Raw genomic sequence first — 16,929 nt, 5'->3', positions numbered from 1 at the left:
TTTAATTCGTTCTAACACCCAATTATTTGTCTTTTTCGTGGTCCATGGTATCTACAAAGCTCTCCTCCACCATATTTCAAATAGGTTGATTTTTCTCTTATCCACTTTTTTTTACTGTCCAACTTTCACATCCATACATAGAGATTGAGAACACCATGGTCTGAATGATCCTGACTTTAGTGTTCAGTGATACATCTTTGCATTTGAGGATCTTTTCTAGTTCTCTCATCCTAGTCTTCTGATTTCTTGACTATTGTCTCCATTTTGGTTAATGACTGTGCCGAGGTATTGATAATCCTTGACAAGTTCAATGTCCTCATTGTCAACGTTAAAGTTACATAAATGAATGAACCTAAGTTTGGTCATGTCTATTAACGTCGATGGGTCTACTGTTTTAAATAATATATTTTATTTATTTATTTATTATTTGATTTATATCCTGCCCTTCCTCCTAGCAGGAGCCCTGCAGCCCAATTTTACAATTTGACCTGCCCTGGGACCTGCTGATGAAGGTCAGGTTATAAATTATTATTATTATTATTATTATTATTATTATTATTATTATTATTATTATTATTATACATTTTATTGCTGTTGTTGTTGTTGTTTTATTATTATTGTTATTGTTGTTTTATTATTATTGTTGTTGTTGTTGTTGTTGTTGTTATTATTATTGGCTCCTGCTGGGAGGAAGGGCGGGATATAAATCAAATAATAAATAAATAAATAATACTCTGAGCAGGACTGGCATTGACTACCACCCACTGTTCACAATCCCGGCCCCCCCCCCAGCCCCCATCTGCTCCATATAGCTGCCAACTGAGGGTAACGGTTCATGCATCTAGTCCACAACAAGCTGATTCCAGAATAAATCTATTCATCTTCAAGCGGCCACAACAACCTCTCCGCAGCAGCACCCTAGAAAACGCGGCTGCGTCCCTGGAGCGGCCCCTTTAAAGCAGCAGCCGCAGACGCCGGATCTCGCAGGGTCACATGACGTGATCATGGCTCCACTTGGCTTCAGCCCTTACTCGGTCATGTGCCGGCGAGATGCTGCTTCTTGGGGCCAATCGAAGCTCTGGTGAGCAACCATCTGAGCTGCTGCTGATTGGTGGAGCCACAAAGAAAGGCGGGGTCGAAGTAAGCGGAGGTCTTGGAGGTAATTTTCTTCTCCTGCCCTTCGCGCTTTTCTCTAAGCAGGCAGTCGTGTTGCGCAGGTATCTCCTTTTCGCTTTCTGTGCAGTAGATTTACGCTCCCATTCCTTCCTCCCATGCAATGAATTTTAAGAACTCCCCTCCCCTCTCTCCCTTTCGGAGCCTTCTTTCCTTCCAAGGTCTACGCCCAAGTTTAAATGAACTTTGGCCCCCTCACCCCGGAGTGGCGACGGCGGGGCCGGGATGGACGGAAGAAGAGATTTCGGAAATTGCCGGGGAGTGGATTGGGAGGCATTTCGCTGAAACTCGTTTGATCCCATCTCCTTCACTGTGTAGATGTGGGGTGGTATTTAGTGCTAGCCCTAGTATTAACAGGTATTAATAACTACATTGGATCAGAGCTTGGAAAAGTTACTTTTTTTAAACTACAACTCCCATCAGCCCCAGCCAGCATGGCCACTGGATTGGGCTGATGGGAGTTGTAGTTCAAAAAAGTAACTTTTCCAAGCTCTGCATTCATTTCAATGGGTCTGTGCTGAGTAGGACTTGATTAAATATAACCCATGGTTCCTGTGGGGTCTCCAGGCATAAGCCAAGCCAAGCCCTGCCGAGTGGCAGCCTGCGAGCGACCACCCACCGACCCACCCACATACAATTATTTCTTTGTTCGCAATCCATCTTTCTTGCCCCTACCCTCTGGAATTCTCTGCCTTATGACCTTTGCTATGCCCCCTTCCTGACCGGCTTCTGCCGAGAATTGAAAACTTGGCTGTTTAGGCGGGCCTATGGGACTTTTGAGTAATCTAGTTTGATTTTATAAAGATGTGGGTGGGTTTTGGATTAAGTAGAGTTGATGTTGTATTGTATTTATATGTTATTTTATTTTTTGTATGCCGCCTAGAGTGGCCGTTAATTTGGCCAGATAGGCAGCTTAGAAATAAAATTTATTATTATTATTATTATTATTACTGTTGTTATTCTGATGTCGTGGAACCAAAGACGGTATACATGTGGTTCCCATAAGTTCACCCACTCAGGCACTGGCCAGCCACAGATCAGTTAGCTTCAACAAGGGGATAGGAAAATAGGAAGCCACCTCTTAACAAGTCAGACTTTTGGTCCATCTTGCGCAAAATTGTCTATGCCAGGTGTGGGGAACCTTTGGCCCGCCAGATGTTGCTGAACTACAACTCCCATCCTCCCTGATCATTGTACATTGTTGCTGCAGTGTTCAGCAACATCTGGAGGGCCAAAGAGTCCCCACACCTGGTCTGTTCTCACTGGTAGCAACTGTCCAGGGGTTTAAGACCCTGCCTGGAGTTGCCAGGCAACTTGAGACCTCCATGCAAGGAAGATTCTGTATTGCTGAGCTATGACCCTTCCCTACATATTCCATCAGACTGTATTGAAAATTGTGGTGGTGGGTGATGTATGGAACATGGTGCGTGCACCTAATGCAGAACTGCTGTTGGCCCCACTGTGGTAGCATCTGATTGCCCCATGGATTTGCAAAAACCCTGTGAAAGTATACTTAGCATGATTTCAATGTTAATACCAAAGGTGGGAAAGTTAACTCTACAGTCCCATAGAACTGTGGATGGACTTGCTCCCAAGTAATTATGCATAGGATAGGAAGCTGCGTTATACTGTCTGTGACTATTGGCCCATCTAGGCCAGTGTTGTCAACTTTGACTGGCAGCTGCCCTCCAGGGACTCGGGACACTTTCCTATCATCCCCTGCCACCTGATCCTTTTAGCTGGAGGTGAAGGATTGAACCTGGGACATCCCCTTGCCCTGTATTCAAACCAGATGCTCTGTGATTCAGCTAACATCTCCTCCATTGTGGACCCTTCAGGATCAGGCTGAATTAGTTTCTTCTCTCTATAAACAAAATCTCTGGGCAAGTACAGTGATGTGGACTTTCCTGGAAATTCTGCATTGGAAAACTTTCCTATGCAAATTAATTTGCACAGGGTAACTTGTGCTAGAAAATCTTCTGATGCCCTGGAGAATGATCAAATTTAGTATGTTTATTTTAGTATGTTTATGTTTGCAGTTAGTAAAAAACAAACTTTGAAACTGCTAAGTGAGCTGAATATTACATTTGCACATGGCATCCATTCATTGATACCAATGAATTTCTGAAATGGAAAATATTCTGCAGTGGAAAAAAGTCCCGGAAACATTTCCATTTCAGAAACTTTTCTGCCCTACGTCACTGGTCAAGTATGGCAAATGTTTACTTCCTGGGCTTTGTGTTAAGTGGCACAACAATAAATTTGGGATTATTTTTTTTAAAACTCCCACCAGAATGGTTGTGCCAGCTTTTGCTTTCAGCAATGGGAGTGGAATAAAATAATATTTTGGAGCCAGTTTACTGTCTTCTCAGATCCCCGATACTGGTTACCTTCCTGATGCAGCAAATGTCAGGTGGCTGGTAACCTTAGCCCATACGATCTATATTATCTTGCACTTTGATTGATTTAGTTTATTTATATGCCACCTTTCCACAGTGAGCTGTGCCCAAAACGACTTACAGCAAGCCAATACCTAGCACTGGAGTGGGGGAGAGAGGTCAATTTACAAAATGTATCAGTAAATTCCAAATAGGACAAAAATCAACAATTTAGCAACATAGGAAAAAAATCAATATTGCAAAATGAATACTTTAAACATAAGTGCAGAGGAAAAAAGTATCTGGCACTGTGTAGCTGAAAGCTGAGCTGGTGTGGTGCCACAGACAGTTTATGGATGTCCCCACCAATTAGGAGATGAAAGCTGCTGGGATGTCTGCAGCTTCTCTGTGGAAAAGAAAACAGTCAGTTTGGCCATGATTAAAGCCTTGCACGCATCCCAGGAGTTATGCTGTGGGGGAAGAATGGGGCTGAGGCTGATGAAAGGCCCAGCCAGAGGAGTGAGGCAGATGAGGTGAGCTGAATTGCTCATATTAATTTGAGCCAACAACATTTAGCTGAAGACTAACATGTCCCAGCATTGAGGTGTTGTGTGTTCCATGAAGGTATTTCTCTTCCTTTGCACTCTGGGAAACGATCAGCAGGAGGCTCCGTGGGGCTAGAGTTAGGAGGAAGGAAGGAACCTCCCCACCCCACATCTTAAATGGGGTCACAATAGCCCCATCTTTTGCCTGCCTCACACAGGGGGCAGTAGCTCTTCTCTTGGGTCACGCTCTGTCTCTCTTGTATGTAGACAGCAGTGAAGCTGCCCTGCTGCTACTGCCATGTCGGAGCGGGAGGAGCGTCGCTTTGTGGAGATCCCACGGGAGTCAGTGCGGCTGATGGCTGAGAGCACTGGTGTGGAGCTGACGGATGAAGTGGCTTCCCTGCTGGCTGAAGATGTCTGTTACCGTCTGCGAGAAGCCACTCAGGTGAGGGAGACCTCGGTGTGAGCAGTCCTAGAGACGCTGGGAAATAGAAGGACCAGCTTTGCACCCTTGCCCCTCCTGCCATCAGCTGTCTATTTCCTTCCCAACCAATGGGGCGCCTGTTGCTTTGCGGGGTGATCAGTCGGTTGGGCTTCTACCTTGTTCTATTTTTTTAGGGTTAAAAAACCCAAACAAAATTGAGCCATAAGTGACATTAAAAATATAAAATTAAAATATACAAATATTTACACACAGAAAAAAAGCAAGTGAATTAAAAATGTGAGCCAAAATGTTTAAACCAGCCTTCTGCAACCTGATGGCCCCCAGATGTTTTGGACCACCTCTCCCATCAGCCCAAAGCTATTGTAATCTTAACATCTGGAGGGTCCACGGATCAGCAGACCCTTGAGCAGACAGTTCTGTGCTAGATGGCCCACAGATGCGGCTCTGCGTAAAGTGGCTTTGTGTGTTCTTTCCTCTTGCTTTTAGAACAGTTCCCAGTTCATGAAACACACCAAGCGTCGGAAGTTGACGGTAGAAGACTTCAACCGGGCCCTGCGTTGGAGCAATGTGGAGGTGAGGCCGGGCAGAGGAACTTGGCTTTTCTAAGAGCTGGGCAGATCAACTGGCCTCAAATGACTCTTCTTTGGGCACCTTCTATTTTGGTGCCAGCTAAAGCCAGGAAACCCCTTGATAATTAGAATTATTTGGGGTGCTGCTTCCACCCAAGCTGGAGAGACGTGAGATGCAAAGGGGCAGCTCGCACTGAAAACCATGCTTAGAGAGATCAGAATTCGTCCAGCTCCTCCACATGTTCATGGAGACCTCCTTGGCTACTTTACTTGGTGGTGCTTGGCCTGATTTACTTTTGCCTATGGCCCTGCCCACCACTGCCATGTGTCCCCCATGTGTGGCCCTCAGTTTGGAAAAGGGTTACTCACCCCTTATGTTAAGCTTTCTCTATTACTTCCTCTTAGGTAAGTCGTAAGAATAAAATACAATTAAAATCAGGCAAACGAGTAGCCACGGGGGGGGGGGCTCTTTAACTGATTAGGAGGTGATGGTGGTGAGGAGGGTGTTGCTGCTTTGCAGGGGGGCTGTTGAGAGACCAGAGGGTGTCGTGTTGTTGCAGGCAGTGTGCGGCTATGGCTCTCAGGATGCCCTCCCGTTCCGCGCCATTAAGGAAGGCGAGCTCTACTGCCCGGAGGATCGAGAGGTCAACCTGGTGGAGCTGGCCTTGGCCACCAACATCCCCAAGGGCTGTGCTGAGGCAGCCGTGAGAGGTAGGCCTTGTGGGAGGGGCTGGGCACACCCAGAGCGGGGGGTGGAGGGCACGTGATTTTAGGAGCAGGTGCACTACAGAAGCACACTCACTTATGGCACATACCACTCCCCAAGGCAGCTGAGGGGAAAATCTGGACTCCCTGGTTGCTAGGAGCCATGGAGGCCAATCCCTCCTTCCTGCTTTCCCCTTGAAACCACTTTTCAACAAGTAGATTTTGAAAGTGGGTGTAATTGCACATGCGTTATTTGCAATAGTTGTTAACAATACTCTTGGGTTTCTTTAGATGTTGGAAATACTTTTTTAGAAGTCAGATAGCCAAGGCGTGTAGTTTAAAGTCTCTCCTCTCCCCCCCCCCGCCTCTTCCTGAGTGAGGCATTATTCACTTTCTAGTTTAGTTCATAAGCTGTTAAATTAGGTCAGTTGATTTGTCATGTTGTATACAGCGCTGCCCATCTGTCAGTCACATAACATCATGATGGCAGCACATAACTGACAGGTGAGTTGCGCTGCCTACCTGTCAAAATCCCTTGTGCAAGGTTCCCAAGCACCCAAGAGGCAGCTGGAACGACAGCACAAGGGGCGTTGCTATCCCTGTGCTGAGCACTTTGGGAGCCCCAATCATAAGGCGCCTATTCCCTGAGCAGAATTTAAACCCCACTTGTCAGTAGGGTTGAATCCCGCTGCATTGCCTGCACATTCCTTTTCCCTCCTGGGAACAGGCATCCGCACCCAGGGCAGAATTGAACCCCACCCACCTGCTGATCAGCCTCAAGTGATGTCAGCTGATTGATAGGTGGGTGTGGTTTGGGGGAAAAGGGCTTCACCAGCCAAAATGTGGCAGGCCACGATTGGCCTATGGACACAGATCCATACACAAGGGACTGGTGGTGTATGAAGCCTGTAGTTTGTAGCCATGGGGGCTGGAAAGTGGGAAGCAGGCTGGGTTGAGGAGCTCAGCTGTTGAGTTTCTCCCATTCCTCTTTCTAGTGCATGTCTCTTATCTAGATGGCAAAGGGAACCTGGAGCCACAAGGATCTGGTAAGAATAGTTTGTTTCTTTGTTAGATTTATATCCCGCTCTTTCTCCCAGTAGGAGTTTGTTTATTTGTATGTATTAAAGAATCTTTTTCGACCCCGCTTCTTTCCCCGCCCCAACTCCCTCAAAATGTATTCCAGCTTCTCCACATTTATTTGCATTTATTTATTACATTTATACCCCAGCTTTCCTCTTTGAGGTGGCATACATTATCCTCCCCCTTCCCATCCTGTCCTCACAGCAACCCTGTGAGGTAGGTTAGGAATGCCCACCCAGGTTGCCCAGGAGGGAATGTGGTCCTCAGGCTGAAAAAGGCTGTTTTGGCTGGCCATTTGAGGGGTCCGGGCCTTCTGCCCCACTGGACCAGATTGCATACAAAAAGTAGGTTGCTAGACTGTAAGAGGAGGGGAAGCGACAGACAAGCATGTAGCCTTGCAGAATGGGAATGTTCAGTTCTTTTAGACCTGGTAATTGCGGGGGGTAGGGGAAGATTACCAGGTCTAAAAGAACTGAACATTCCCATTCTGCAAGGCTACATGCTTGTCAGTCGCTTCCCCTCCCCACTTCCAGTAACTGCCACAAATCTCTCCCTCCTCTTTCCAGTGCCCAGCGCTGTCTCAGCGCTAACAGATGACCTGCTGAAATATTACCAGCACGTGACTCGGGCTGTGTTAGGGGATGACCCCCAGCTGATGAAGGTGGGTGATGGGCAGGGGGGCAGTGGGGAGGAGGAGCCATGGCTGAAATTGGAGGGCAGAATTATGCCTGTGTGTTGAAGGGACAGATCAGATAGAGGGAGGAGACATTTTCAGGACTGAGTGAAACCTCAAGCTGGTCAGCCGCAAAGCGGGTGAGAGTGGCTTGGGGCCCTTTTGGTTTTGCAAGCCTGACACCATGAAAACAAAGCACAGCCAGCCTTGGCTGGGGCTAATGGGAGTTATAGTCCAAAAACTGTACAGCACACCAGCTTGACAAAAGCTGGTTCTACTGCATGTTTCTTTCTCATACAGGTTTGTTTCATGTGATTATAACTGGAGCAGGGCCCATTCCATTTATTTCTGGGATGCAGTGGCCACAATGCCCCTGCCCCGATTTCATTAAATGTTACCTTACTTGCAAGGGAAAAGGAGGGGGCATGAACACAGGAGTCTGCATTATACTGAGTCAGACGATCAGTCCCTCTAGCTCAGTATCGTTAATGCTGATGGGCCCTCCAGGATTTCAGGTAGGAGTCTTTCCTAGCCCTACATGAAGATGCTGGGTATTGAAACTGGGACTTTTGCATGCAAAGCAGGTGTTCTTGTTGCTGAGATACAGTTTCTGTATATATGAATACCCGACATAATCAGCTTCTTATTTAGAGGGCAATGGAGGGTAAAGCTACGTTCTGCCGCCTCTGAATACCACTTGCTAGTGAGAAGCGTTGCTGTTGCACTGAGGTCCTTCTTGTGGACTTCCCATGCTGGACTAGATGAGCCGTTGGCCTGATCTGGCAGCCGGCATCTTTTTAGATTCTTAGCCTGTGCTTTGAACTGAGCCAGACGAGAGCTTTGTCAGGCAATCCGTTATTGTCTACACTGACTGGCAGCATCTCCCCGGGGTTTCAGGCAGGGGACACTCCCAGCCCTACCTGGAGACGCCAGGGATTGAACCTGGAACCTTCAGCATGCAAACCAGGTGCTCTACCACTGAGCTGCTATAGTCCTTCCCAAAGCACCAAAATACAGTACGCTAAATGTATAGAATTAAGTCTCATCCATTCACGGGTGCCTACCTATCGCTGCCCCTTTCTCCCTGTACAGCTGGCCCTAACTTTTGGTTCCTCCCTGTGCAGATTGCCCTTCAGGACCTGCAGACCAACTCGAAGATTGCTGCTCTCCTGCCTTACTTTGTCTACATCGTGAGCGGAGTGAGTGAATGGAGAGGGCCCAGAGCCAACTCTTGCAACTCCCTCCCTTGTGAAGGTCTTCTCTCCGCACCCCTACAGGCTTTTGAACTTAATTGGTTTTAAAACCCACATCTGCCCCTTCCAGACAACCCCTACCACCTCAAAATGGCACTTTTTATGAAATCTGCTGAGAACCAAAGCGAACCCTCCACCTACTGTCCCCCTCCCCCAGCAGTTAGGCTTAAAAGAATCTCCAATGTGGGGTTGAGAGAGAGAATGAATGAGTGTGTGTTATGTGTGTGAGGGAGGGAGAGGTTGTGTGAATACAACCCCTAGAAGGTTTGGCAGGAGGGAATACCGCCCTCATGCTGAGAAGGGCTCCCTACCCTTGAGTCTGATAAGGCCTGAGGGCTGACTGGCGGATGGAGTGCTTTGGGCAATGTGGGCCTAGGCTCCTGCTTGGCTTCTGAACCTACATTTTCTCTTCTGGCTCCCCTGGCAGGTGAAGTCAGTGAGCCACGATCTGGAGCAGCTGAACCGCCTTCTGCACGTGGCCAAGAGCCTCATCCAGAACCCCTACTTGTGCCTAGGCTCCTACATCAAGAGCCTCATTGCCAGTGTCATGTACTGTGTCCTGGAACCCTTGGCTGCCTCCATCAACCCCCTCAATGACCACTGGACCTTGCGTGACTATGCAGCTATGCTGCTAGGACACATCTTCTGGTACTTCTTTTCCTCCATCAGCCATGGACCCCTCAGCAATTTTCAAGTAGCCCATGGGGGGAGGGATTGGGAACCAGGCTATGGTCTGAAGGCACCACCACCTTGCTAAAGCTAAGCAGGGCTGGGTCTGGTCAGTGCCTGGATGGGAGTCTGCCTGGGAACCACATGTATATGCTGCCTTGGGTTCTTTGATGAAAGAAAGGCAGGATATAAATGTAAGAAAATAAACCAATGATTTCTGGGGTAATTGATTTGGAGGTGCACCCAAGTCACCTCCTCTTTGGGATGTTGTGGATTTACCTGGCGCAGGGGTGCAGAAACCTATTCAGCCCAGGCCCAGATTCCCCCATAGGCAAGCTTCCGGGGGCCTCATGGGACAGGGCTAGAGGCAAAAGTGGGCTGAGCAACAGATGTGACTCTTCACAGGAGGCTACATTCCAGTCACACAAAAGTCAGCAGTTTCGATATCCATACGCTGCATCTCCCCATCCTGGGATGCAAGTGGCCTTTTTGCAGTTCGGGGACACATTACCCCAAGGCAAAAGCATTCCAGCAGAGCATGTAGCAGCCGTGGCAGAGGGAGTGGCCTGGGGAGAGACGTCGTGGCTTGGAGATAAACTGGAGAGCCACACAGAGAGACCTGGAGGGCTGCATTTGCCCGTGGGCCAGAGGTCCCCCGTCATGCCTGGTATAATAGAATTGGGTTAAGACAGGCAAAAGGAAGACATCTCCCCATGTTGTACTGGTAACTTTCCAAATTTGGTTTTACGAGGATTAGATGGAAGAGGAAAGGCATATCAAAAGCTACTGGCTAAATGAAATCTCCATCTTCAAAGGCAGCCTAAGGAAAGGCTCAGTGGTAGAGCACCTGTTTTGCATGTATGCAGAAGGTGCCAGGTTCAATCCCAGGCATCTCCAGGTAGGGCTGGGCAAAGAAAGACCCCCTGTCTGAAATCCTAGAGTGCCACTGCAAGCTCATGGAGACCCTGGGTGGGGAACCTATGGTCTTCCAGGTTATGCTGGATGACTTCAACTCCCATGATTCCTGACCATGAGCTGTGCTGGCTATGGTCAATAGGGGTTAGAGTTCCAGCAATGTATAGAAGGCCACAGCTTGCCCATCCCTTGAGATGGACCAGCAGTCCAACTTGGTGGGAGGCAGCGTTTGTTATTCTGTAGGAATCCCTGGATACCTAAGTATCCTACCCATTTAGTTATGGGACTGAATTCCCATACTTACAACCTTTTAATCTCTTGGGATGTTCCAACAACTAATACCAACAACTAATATCTGGAAGTGTGGGGCTGCTGGATCATTCCATACAAATATGTGTAGGCAGTTAGTTTAAGAAGTGAGGAGAGAAAAATCTCAACTCTTTTAGTACCCTCCTGAGAAAAAAGCAGAAATCAATTGTGCAAAAACTGGGAGCCTTACAAACTTAGATGAAGGTTTGTTTGTATGTCCAGACAAATCAGTTTTGCTCCCTTTTCGGCTGAGACAGATTCTATAGTCCAGGGGTAGCCAACATGGTGCCCTCCATATGTTGTAGGTCTCCAGCTCCATCAGCCAACTGTCATGGATGACGATGGGACTTGTAGTCCACAACATCTGGAGGGCACTCCTCCTTCAGTGTTGTAGTCAGGCTGTCTGGGGAAGGGAGGAGAGAGATTTGTGGTTAAGGTGTTGGACTACGACCTGGGAGTCCAGGGTTCGAGTCCCCACAGAGCCATGAAGCTAACTGGGTGACCTTGGGCCAGTCACTGCCTCTCAGCCTTATGAAAACCCTATTCATAGGGTCGCCATAAGTCGGAATCGACTTGAAGGAGGTACATTTACATTTTAGCAGCATGTTCCTTGGATGATCCATGTGAGTCCTCTGAAACAGCTTGCCTAGTGAAGCACCTTTCCACAGTGTCTCCCCTCTCCGGTGGGCTCAGTATCCAAGCTCCTCTGGCCAGGGACTTGCCTGCCATTTTCCTCCATTTATTTCTTCCTTCTGCTTTAAATTGATGTACGCTACCTAGAATGTACAAAATGTTTTAAACTTTTAGAATATTTTTAACTGTGGTTTGGAATCTTTTAAATAGTTTTTAGTGTGCTTTTTCTCTTGTTGAATTGTTTTGTTTATGTTTGCCGCCCTGGGCTCCTGCAGGAGGAAAGGCGGGATATAAATTCCATTAATAATAACAACAGTGACAATCAATCATCCTCATCTGTACATCTTCCACCTCTTTAGGACTCACGGTGACCTGGTGAGTGGCCTGTATCACCAAATCCTGCTATCACTGCAGAAGGTGCTGGCTGACCCTGTCCGCCCACTCTGTTCCCACTATGGGGCTGTTGTGGGACTACACGCCTTGGGATGGAAGGTAATTTCGCTCCTTTGTTGTGTCTTGCTGTTGGCTGCTTCCCTGGCCTGGCCAGCACAGCTAATCTGTTCTGTGTTTCTCCTTCTCGTGCAGGCGGTGGAGCGGGTCCTTTACCCCCACCTCTCTGCCTACTGGTCCAACCTGCAGGCTGTGCTAGACGACTACTCGGTGTCCAATGCTCAGGTGAAGGCTGACGGGCATAAGGTGTATGGGGCTATCCTGGTGAGTCCCTCCTGATACCTTTCTTGAGATTTCTGCGGCTGCAAAGTGTAGTCCAGCCTTCCCCAACTTGGTGCCCTTCATATGTTTTGGACTGCAACTCCCATGGGGCCCAGCAGGTTATGTGCACGCTCTAGCGTCTGGTACCAGTCCTCATTGTTCCTCCTCCCTTCCTGCAGGTGGCAGTAGAACGGCTCCTAAAGATGAAGGCACAGTCTGTTTCAGCACCTGTCCCGGCAGAGCGCTCCGGTGGGGAGGGGCGCATGCGGGAAAGCTATCCTTGGCTCAGCCCCCTCCAGGACCCTCAGGTGGAGTTCGGGTTTGGCATTGCCAGCCACCTGCTACAGCTGGGCAGCGGCGGGCCCCAGGCGGGCATGGGCATCTCCACTGACCCTCCCGCCATCTCCCTGAATGAGATTTATCAGGAGCTGTACTGCTTCTTTGGGGACAGCCTTGCAACCCGTTTTGGCACAGGCTCGGGGCTGTGTCCAGCAGAGCCCATGCCGGCCAGCACTCCCAAGGTGTCAGACGCTAAGAAAGAGCAGCCGGCCTTTGGGACTGGGGATGCCGTCCGCAAGATGCCCCAGCTGACTGCCAATGCCACCATAAGCCCCCGGGAAGAGGAGAGCCCGCGGGGGGAGTTCTCAGCCAGTCGCCCTGCCTTGCAGTGCTCTGCCAGCTTAGCCCGGTCGCGCAGCACTTCTCGCCAGCAGGGGTACCGCCTGGGCGTCCGGGACATCTTCCAGAAGTGCCGCTTTTCCCCCCACGGGGCTCCTTGCTTCAGTTTTGTGATTGCTGGCCGACAGGTGGAGAGGCGGTGCCGGGGACGCCTCTTCCAGACCTGCTTCCTCCAGTACCACGGCCCCAGCCACGTCTCCCGCTACGCCCAGAAGCTGCCCATGATTGGCAGGACCAAGACAACAAAGAAGTGGGCCCACTCGGAGTACTCGCTCTATCTGCCTCTCTGAAAAGGACTTGCTGCCTTCCAGGGCACCACTGGCGCCTGGCCCCTCTCGGCAGCTGTGATGTCCTTTTAGGACTGTGTCCTTGCCCAGGGGAAGAACCTGGCAGAGCTGTAACCTCTTGCATTTTATTCCTGCTGTTTTGAGAATCCTGTTTTTTTTTGGCATTGCTTCTTTAGGGGCCAAGATTTCATTTCCAACTTGGTTCAAGGAACCTGTGCCCACAGGAGCTCTTGCGAGAGACTTGGGTCATCTGCAAAGTGGAATTCTGTGGTACTCGTGTGCAGCTGCCACCAGCTCTGACCAAGCTCTTTAAAAAAACAAAACAAAAAAACCCTTCTCTTCTTTGTGGTGATAGATTCAAACAGGTTCCAACCCTTGCTCTGGGCTCCACAATTGCTGTAACTCAATTGCTCCTAACAACACGGCTGCAGAGTCTGCCTTGCATGAAGCCCCTCTGGACTGTTTAAACCATGGGTAGGTAACCTTGGGCCTTCCAGCCGTTGCTGGACTCCAACTCCCATCAGCCCCAGCTAGCATTGTCAATGGTCAGAATGCTGGAAGTTCAAAGTCCAGCAACAGCTTGAGAACCAAAGGTTACCTACCCCTGGTTGAAACTTCCTTTTTAGAGCGAAGAGTACTCTTGCGGTAATATTGCCATCTTCTTTTCTTTGCCTGTACTCCTCAGCTTTGAACAGCAGCCCACTAGGCAGAAGTTTAACAGGAGAACTTGTGGGGGTGTGGAGGTGGGTGTGAGAGAGAGGGGGAGGAGAAAGGGGCAGTGGAAGAACACACATATCCACTTGTGTGTCAGGTTGCTGTTTAAATGCAGAATAGTGGAGCTGGTTAAAAATGTGGCAGTCCTAGAACTGGGAAATGTTTTTTTTCTATTTAGGGTGAGGCTCTGGCCAGCCCTCACCAACCTGGTGCCCTCAATATGTTTTGGACTACAGCTCCCATCAGCCCAGCCAGGACGGATTGCTCTAGCCCCTTTCTCTTCCTTCCAAGACCATGGAGTACCCTCATGCTGTTTTCCTTCTGGAGTAAGATACCATATTCATGCATCCATCTCCCCACCAAGCAGTCCCTTGTTTTCATGCTCCTTTTACAAACCAATTTCTGTGTCCTAGGCTGTGTGTACAGCGTACATTTAAAGCTTTTTAGTTTTTTTAAAAAATCTCCCCTCTCTTCCCTGCCCACCCCTATAAAATGTTTTTCCTCACTGGCTGAGCAGAGAACTAATCTGGACCCACAGTCTTGTTTCTATCACCTGCCCTTTCCAGCCCAGCAGGATTGTGCAAAATGTAGGAAGCTGCCCAAATCAGCCCTTTTGGACCATTGATCTCAATATTGCAAGAATAGGGAACCTGTGGCTCTCCAGGTGGCGTTGGATTACAGCTCCCAGAATCCCTGGTCTCTGGCCATGCTGGCTGGAGCTGATGGGAGCTGGAGTCCAACGGCATCTGGAGGGCCACAGGTTCACTACCTGAGCCTTTGCTGACCTGGTTCCCTCCAGATATTTTGGACTGTAACTCCCATCAGCCACAGCCACCGCAGCCATATGTGAATGATGCTGGGGCTGATAGGAACTGCAGTCCATAGCCAGTGGAGGGCACCAGGTTGGGAAAGGCTGGTTTACCTTCGCCACTTACAGCTCTCCAGGATAGCTGCTTGGCCTTCTGCATGCAAAGCACATGGATGCTTTCACCGCAGAGAGGCCAGACAGAGAGAGAGAAAAAGTTTTCAGTTCTCAATTTATATATTTTATGGGGTGGGGGTGCTGCGTGGTGGCTGACTCGTGTGCAAATGGTAAGTTAATCTGCTGATCGGGTAAACTGAAGAAATATAACAAAGCATTGCCAATTATCCATTCTCACAGATGTTGGGGTGTGTTCAAATAAATCCTACTCTAAGTAGACCCTTTAAAATGAATGAACCTAAGTTAGTCATGTACAGTATATTAACCTCAGTGGGTCTGCTCTGAGGAGGACTAGCACTGAATAGCACCCATTTTGCCCTTCTGCCGACTTTGAAAACAAGCAGAGCCTCCATGGGTCAGAATAGGGCTCCATGAGGTTCTGTATCTTGTAGTACTCCTCTAGATGTATTTGGGAAATCTACAAGCAGGGCCGGAGGGCAACAGTGCCATTCACCTACCCACTACCCATGCATGTAGACTGCAACTGAACAGGGTGATTCCACTTAAGGTTAATTGCTGTTGATAGGCTGATTTTTCCATGCCTTTTTGTATAATCCCTTTTTAAAGATGGGTCATCATCGCATTCCTGTGGCGGCGAGTTCCATAAATCAATTATATGCTTGTCAAAAATTCCTATCTTTTGTCTGTCCTGGATCTACTCTCCCATCCGTTTCAGTTCTGTTGCAAAAGGTGGTGGGTGTTTGTGTTTCTTTTTGACCACTTTCTCAACATCAACCTTTCCAACATCTCCCTTGTCTTCCTCCCCTCCCCTGCTGCCATAAAAACTCTAAACTTTGCAGCTTTTCTGTGTAAGTAGGGTACATCGCTCATCGTTTTGGCTCTGCTTTTATGTGCTTTTCCCAGGTCTGTGGTGTCTTGTTGAGCACTCCATCCATCGTTTTTAAGGAGAAGGCAGTCACAACTGTTCCTACTATGGTTTTACCATAGATTCATATAGAGCCGGGGGGGGGGGTCAGTCCAAAGGCCGCATTTCTTCATAAATAACCTTCTGGAGGCTGCTTGCCAGATTTGTGGTACTAAAAGGCTATTTGACAGATCATATCTCCCTACATGAATCTGTCCGGGATTTGAGATCTTCAGGTGAGGCCCTTCTTGTGCTCCCCACACCTTCGCAAGTACATATGACGCGGACACGAGATAGGGCCTTTTCGGTGGCCGCCCCTAGGTTGTGGAACTCCCTTCCGAGTGAAGTCCGATGAGCTCCCTCCTTGCCATCCTTCCGGCGACAAGTAAAGACTGTTTTATTTCAATGGGCATTTGGGATAGAGAACGACCAGGATTAAGCGTCATAGGATTGGTGACTACATTATATGATCTTATTATTTTAAATTGTCCACTGTTTTTAACGTATGTTTTATGGTTTTAATTTTTCTCATAGTTTAATTCTATACTTTTGTATGTTTTAATGGTGTTGTTTTTTAGTTGTAAGCCGCTCTGAGTCCTATTGGAAAAAAGGGCGGGGTAGAAATAAAGTTTATTATTATTATTATTAAAAGTGGGTAGAACAATGAAATTGTACAGTGGGCCACACAAAAGTCAGGTATGTGCATACACACATACAAATAAAACACCTCTCTCCACCCAGGCAAGCAAGAGGCACTATCACGGTTCAAGGACACATTGCAGCCAGGAAAAAGCGCTTGAGGCTGGTGTGGGCGAGAGTCACAAGGGCCAGGCAGAGAGCTCTGGGGGGGCCACCTCTTGGTTTGAGGTCATTACAAAAAAAGCCATTGCAAAACTAGCCACCTAAATGTCCAGTGCCTTTCCTGATAACCCCTAGCTTTGAATTGCAAGGCGAGGCTGAAAATGGTGCTTCACCTGCAAGACGCGCACACATCTAGCAGAGGTAATAGTTAAAATGAACGAGGGGCTGATCCAGCAAATTGAATATCCAGCAGCAGCCCATAAAAATGGCATCAAGGCAAAGAGCTTCTCCACTATTAATTTGCCCTTAGCGTTTGGTATTTGTAGGTGGGCTGTCTCTGGACGCGGGGGTGGGGTGGGCTCATATTGAATCATGGCTGCAGAGAACTGCTTTGCTGGATTAAGCCAAGGAAAGGCAGCTCTAGCCGGCAGAGTTTTCCACGGGTCGGCCCGCGGCCTTTGAGAAGTCAACCGGGAGACAATTCCTCCCCTCGGCAGCTGATTCTCAGAGCTGGGTTGCCTATGCGCATGGAGATGCTATCTGG

The 16,929-nt window shown here is 48.5% G+C and overlaps 1 protein-coding gene across 2 annotated transcripts; it reads left to right on the top strand.

The window, feature by feature from the left end:
- The first annotated feature begins 1,069 nt into the window (after window positions 1-1,069).
- Window positions 1,070-16,164, top strand: TAF6L (TATA-box binding protein associated factor 6 like). 2 transcript variants are annotated; one of them, XM_061606448.1, is made up of 11 exons: window positions 1,070-1,159; window positions 4,364-4,541; window positions 5,028-5,114; window positions 5,671-5,821; window positions 6,811-6,861; window positions 7,462-7,556; window positions 8,693-8,767; window positions 9,249-9,469; window positions 11,707-11,839; window positions 11,933-12,061; window positions 12,238-16,164. In XM_061606448.1, exons 2-11 carry the CDS (start codon window positions 4,395-4,397, stop codon window positions 13,024-13,026), a joined length of 1,878 nt encoding a protein of 625 aa, XP_061462432.1. In that variant the 5' UTR covers window positions 1,070-1,159; window positions 4,364-4,394; the 3' UTR covers window positions 13,027-16,164. The 2 variants fall into 2 exon arrangements, with proteins under 2 accessions (XP_061462432.1, XP_061462431.1); XM_061606447.1 differs by having other exon boundaries at window positions 1,120-1,217.
- The last annotated feature ends 765 nt before the right edge of the window (window positions 16,165-16,929 follow it).

Source organism: Rhineura floridana, chromosome 22, assembly GCF_030035675.1.
Source record: "Rhineura floridana isolate rRhiFlo1 chromosome 22, rRhiFlo1.hap2, whole genome shotgun sequence".
Taxonomy (NCBI): Eukaryota; Metazoa; Chordata; class Lepidosauria; order Squamata; family Rhineuridae; genus Rhineura; species Rhineura floridana.
The sequence above is the reverse complement of the archived record's forward strand: the minus strand, read 5'-3'. Positions and strand labels throughout refer to the sequence as shown.

Bases quoted from the DNA above. Each gene is read 5' to 3' on its own strand.
- TAF6L (XM_061606448.1), top strand. From the start codon at position 4,395: ATGTCGGAGCGGGAGGAGCGTCGCTTTGTGGAGATCCCACGGGAGTCA. The intron at 5,822-6,810 runs GTAGGCCTTGTG...TCCTCTTTCTAG, and splicing joins TGCTGAGGCAGCCGTGAGAG to TGCATGTCTCTTATCTAGAT. The intron at 7,557-8,692 runs GTGGGTGATGGG...CTCCCTGTGCAG, and splicing joins ATGACCCCCAGCTGATGAAG to ATTGCCCTTCAGGACCTGCA.